The sequence below is a fragment of the Rana temporaria genome, chromosome 12, assembly GCF_905171775.1.
Source record: "Rana temporaria chromosome 12, aRanTem1.1, whole genome shotgun sequence".
Lineage (NCBI taxonomy): Eukaryota > Metazoa > Chordata > Amphibia > Anura > Ranidae > Rana > Rana temporaria.
In genome coordinates this window covers 120,687,711-120,692,687 of record NC_053500.1, presented here as the reverse complement: position 1 = coordinate 120,692,687, position 4,977 = coordinate 120,687,711, and the positions used below count along the sequence as shown (strand labels likewise).

The 4,977-nt window shown below is 47.1% G+C and overlaps 1 protein-coding gene across 2 annotated transcripts; it reads right to left on the bottom strand.

Moving 5' to 3' along the window:
* Positions 1 to 475: 475 nt before the first annotated feature.
* Positions 476 to 4,630, bottom strand: MAFB (MAF bZIP transcription factor B). 2 transcript variants are annotated; one of them, XM_040330420.1, is made up of 2 exons: positions 3,471 to 4,630; positions 476 to 3,302 (listed from the first exon to the last, which is right to left on the bottom strand). In XM_040330420.1, exons 1-2 carry the CDS (start codon positions 4,368 to 4,370, stop codon positions 3,255 to 3,257), a joined length of 948 nt encoding a protein of 315 aa, XP_040186354.1. In that variant the 5' UTR covers positions 4,371 to 4,630; the 3' UTR covers positions 476 to 3,254. The 2 variants fall into 2 exon arrangements, with proteins under 2 accessions (XP_040186354.1, XP_040186353.1); XM_040330419.1 differs by having other exon boundaries at positions 476 to 4,629.
* Between the last annotated feature and the right edge of the window lie 347 nt (positions 4,631 to 4,977).

The following is a 4,977-nucleotide window of genomic DNA, read 5'->3' as shown; positions in this document are numbered from 1 at the left end:
AGGATCAAAAATGTTTTCAGCAATCGGAGAACATTACAGAACTCTTTCTGTGCCATATATACGGGCCATGGTGATGAAATAGTTGCAACGTGAACACGAATGAATGAACGAATGAATGAAAGTGGCCATCATGTGCTACAGGCATGCTCCTCAATACATGTTCTACCGGAGGATGTGTGTCAATGATTGTTTAAATTCAGTCCGAAGGCCAGCAGATTAGTTTATGGTAGAAGACTGTGGACCCTGAACTAACACTAAGTACACAATCCACAAAAACAAATAGCTTCAAGTAAGAACTAATTATGCTCGTTTATGGTTCCCCATGTTGCTTTTAAAACCCCAGCAGATATTTGTTAAACCACATTCTCTGCCATACAGACTTTTATTATTTTTTTCCCTTAATATATAAAGCGTCAAACTGCAGATGAAAAAAAAAACACAACGTACAAAAAAAAAGACCAGTCAATGTAACATGCGCCATTTCAATGATTTTAATAAGCAAAATAGGAAACAATTTTGTTAACAAAAAAAAAACAGAAACCAGTCTGAATAAAAACTACAATAGACCAGGTTTGAACGTTACGCTCGTCTTGTAAGCAGGGTTTGAATTTTATCCCTTCACAATCGACATGAAATAATAAAAAACACCATGTTGCAGAGACATGATTTCAACACAGTTGAATCAGGAAAAAAAAAAAAAAACTGCTGATACATTGACAGAAACCCTCTATATGTCAAGACTGCAAGCATATTGATGTCCACGTAATCCTGTTTTATACTATTAACTTATTTATAGACAAAAAAAAAAAATTAAAATGCATCTGCACCAGCAGTGCAAAAAAATGGGAAAACAAAAGATCAAAAAAAAAAAAAAAAAAATCATACACACATATATATATATATAAAAATGTTTCTCTTAATTTGGTATGCTGCGATCCCAAAGCATCACTTTACTTTTACTGACCTGCAGAAAATAAATGAAACTGCACAGCAACCAGCTGCAAATAACTGCTACATATAGATATATATATAAATTAACTGAGCAGGAGAAGGGGGGGGGGGGCAAGAAAAATGAAATAAATTAATTTGCTAGCTGGTGTAGTAGCAAATCGACAGAAGAATATAACGCTTAGTAGCAGAGTTGATGGGAAGCATTTAGTATCTATATAAGTCACCATTTAAGCTGTCACAACATAGCCCGGCTTTTGTCCTCGGAGAATACGTTATTGCAGATCTGCACAATCCTGGTGTCAGCAAACATTTAACTCAGATGCCACTTGTTTTATGTTAAGGGCCAGTAATCCAGTTCCTACTTATTGTGGAAATAACATAACACACGAGCCTCCCTAGGAAAGCTGTGGAGGGGCTCTGGTGATACCCAAAAGGATTACATGAGCCTCCCTAGGAAAGCTGTGGAGGGGCTCTGGTGATGCCCAAAAGCAAAACACAAGCCCCTCTAGGAAAGCTGTGGAGGGGCTCTGGTGATGCCCAAAAGCAAAACACAAGCCCCTCTAGGAAAGCTGTAGAGGGGCTCTGGTAATGCCCAAAAGGATCACATGAGCCCCCTAGCAAAGCTGCGGAGGGGCTCTGGTGATGCCCAAAAGGACAACACGAGCCCCCCTAGTAAAGCTGTAGAGGGGCTCCGGTGATAGCCAAAAGGATCACACGAGCCCCCCTAGAAAAGCTTTGGAGGGGCTCTGGTGATGCCCAAAAGCAACACACGAGCCCCCCTAGCAAAGCTGTAGAGGGGCTCTGGTGATGGCCAAAAGGATCACACAAGCCCCCCTAGCAAAGCTGTGGAGGGGCTCTGGTGATGCCCAAAGGGATAACACCAGCCCCCCTAGCAAAGCTTTGGAGGGGCTCTGGTGATGCCCAAAAGAATAACACAAGCCCCCCTAGCAAAGCTTTGGAGGGGCTGTAGTGATGCCCAAAAGGATCACACGAGCCCCCCCTAGCAAAGCTGTGGAGGGGCTCTGGTGATGCCCAAAAGGATCACACGAGCCCCCTTAGCAAAGCTTTGGAGGGGCTCTGGTGATGCCCAAAAGGATCACAAAAGCCCCCTTAGAAAAGCTTTGGAGGGGCTCTGATGATGCCTAAAAGGGTCACTGGGAGAAAAGAAACATGATGTTTGTAAATGTGTGAATGTGTGTATAAACAGACAAACACACACAAACAAATACAGAACTATCACAAGAGGCAACAATAGTATTTAGCAGTAACTACCTACTACAATGGCACCAATGCAATACAGAAACCATAATTAAAGTAACAAAAAAAAAAAAAGAGGGGGGGGGGGCAATATGAGAACTGCACTACATGGACAAAACTTTTTTTTTTTTCTCCTTTGCAAAATGAAAGAAAATGTCCATAACGTCTTACTCTAAATTAAAATGAGCTACCTGAAATACTGGGAAAGTTTCTTAATATTTACACGTTAATAAGCATTTAGGAGGATAGAGGGGGGGGGGGGTCTGAACTGAAACAGAAACATCTATAGAGAGCAACAGAACAAATGAAAGTTGAAGGGATGAGCCAAAAGGAAAAAGCATGCTCAGATTAAACAAGATAATGGTACAAAATAGAGAGTATTACCATACATGTCCAGCATGCAGGATTAATATTTAATGTCGTTTTTTTATATTTTTTTCTAGATAAGCAGGCAATAAAACCAAAAAAGGGGGGGGAGTAGGGTGCACTGAATGTCCCACCTGTTCAGTTTTTTTTTCTCTTTAGGTTTCTATGTAAATGTCTGTGGAAAATATAAAAAAGCTGCATCTAATGTCCGCTCTTTTCTTCTTCTGAAGTGGCAGTGATATTGTCCAACACAGTTCATAAAAATGAAGTCAAAGTTCACTAACCTGACTGCTGTCAAAGCCAAAGTCCACTAACCCCCTAAAACGAGTTCAAATCCCCCTTTTTCCTTCCCAACCACCCCAGAAAAAAAAAGAAAAAAAAGGAAAAACATCCACCAGTGTAACATTAGCTGCTGTGCACCCAGATCACCCCCTGCAGACTAGTCTACAGAAAGTCCTCAGTTGACCAGGAAGCACCCCCCTCTCTTGTCTCTTGTTTTGAATGGAGATGATGGAGACTCACGTGAAGAATTCTGGAGATTAAGGGTTGTCACTGGTGGAGCCGGCCTCCCTAAAGCTGCTGTGCACCCAGATCACCCCCTGCAGACTAGTCTACAGAAAGTCCTCAGTTGACCAGGAAGCACCCCCCTCTCTTGTCTCTTGGATGGAGATGATGGAGACTCACATGAAGAATTCTGGAGATGAAGGGTTGTCACTGGTGGAGCTGGCCTCCCTAAAGCTGCTGTGCACCCAGATCACCCCCTGCAGACTAGTCTACAGAAAGTCCTCAGTTGACCAGGAAGCACCCCCCTCTCTTGTCTCTTGTTCTGGATGGAGATGATGGGAGACTCACATGAAGAATTCTGGAGATGAAGGGTTGTCACTGGTGGAGCCGGCCTCCCTAAAGCTGCTGTTGGTGAGTTTCTCGCACTTCATTTTGTAGGCATCTCTCTCTCTGGCCAGCCGGTTGACCTCCAGCTTCAGTTGCTCCACTTGCTGGATGAGTTGGGTCTTCTCGTTCTCCAGGTGGTGCTTCTGTTGCACCCTCTTGTACCGGCACGACTGGGCATAGCCTCGGTTTTTTAGGGTTCTCCTCTTCTGTTTCAGGCGGATGACATCGTCCTTTGTGAAGCCCCTCAGGTGTCGGTTCAGCTCCCGCACCGACATGGACACCAGCTGGTCGTCGGAGAACCGATCTTCTACCTGGCTGTTGGAATGGTGGCTGTTCTGGAGTTGTTGGCTTGGGGTGGAATCGCCGGTGTCGCTGGGTGAAGGTAGCTGGTGGTGGTGGTGGTGATGGTGGTGGTGAGGGTGCTGGTGGGGGAGAGGCATTTCCTCGTGGGGCAAACCTTGGTACTGGTGGTGGTTTTGGTGGTGGTGGTTGTTTTGGTGGTGGTGGTGATGGTGACCCCTGAAGCCCTCATATCCCTGGAGCTGTGGTGGCATCTGGTGAGGTCCGATCAGGGCTTCTACAGCGTCCTCGGGGGTGAGGTTGAGGGTTTCGGGGTTCATCTGTTGGTAAGTGGCTGGCATCCAGTACAGTTCTTCCAGGTGGCTCTTCTGCTCGGTGGGGCTGAAGCTGGGCGAGGAGGGCACGGAGCTGCACGGGGTGCTGATCGGGGTGGAGGACACGGAACCGGAGGGCTGCAGGCGGTTGCAATGTCTGACGGTGCGGTCGGCTCTCCCGTTCAGCGGCTCCTTCTTCACGTCAAATTTCATCAAATCAAAGTCGTTGACATACTCCATGGCAAGGGGGCTGCTTGGCAACTCTGCTGCAATGGCCAACTCTCCGGCCATACTCCAGATGTGCCACCTGAGTGTGCCTAGGCTGCACACCCAAGCGAGGAGTCCAGGGGCAGAGGGAGCTCAGATGGGGGGGCACACACACGGCAGGAATCGGGTTGCACCCCTTTTTTCTTCTCAGCCCTCCCGGGAATCTGCTTTGTAAACTTCCAACCGCTGCAGCGGATCGGATGGGGGGTGGGGGGGGATTGAGTTGTCAGCGCTGGCTGCGAGCAGAAGAGAGGACCGTCCCTTTAAGCGAGAGCTCAGCTCTGCATATCGTCTGCGCTTTCCTATGCCAGCCCCGTACTTATATGTCCGCCGCCGAATCACGAGGGGGAGGGGGCGTGCCTCTCAACGACTAACCAATCCGTGCTGGGGGAATTTGCATATAGCCGGCCAAAGAGGGCGGGGGCTCGTGGAAAGTGACAGCTAGAAGAGAAGTCAGCTGACTGCGAGCCGACAAGACCGGGCAATGCCAGGAGCTGAATGGGAGCTTGTGGCCTCGTTCACTCTACGTGCCAATGAAATAGTCTGTGCAGGCCGGGTTCACCTCGCATGCGATTCGCACTGCATTCCTTTGCATTGTCTGTGCAACGTGAATTAAAGCGGGGGTTCACCC

Excerpts from the sequence above, each read along its gene's own strand:
- MAFB (XM_040330420.1), bottom strand. The coding sequence starts at position 4,370 with ATGGCCGGAGAGTTGGCCATTGCAGCAGAGTTGCCAAGCAGCCCCCTT. Across the intron at positions 3,303-3,470 it reads CCAACAGCAGCTTTAGGGAG|GCCAGCTCCACCAGTGACAA; the intron begins GCCGGCTCCACC and ends AGCTTTAGGGAG.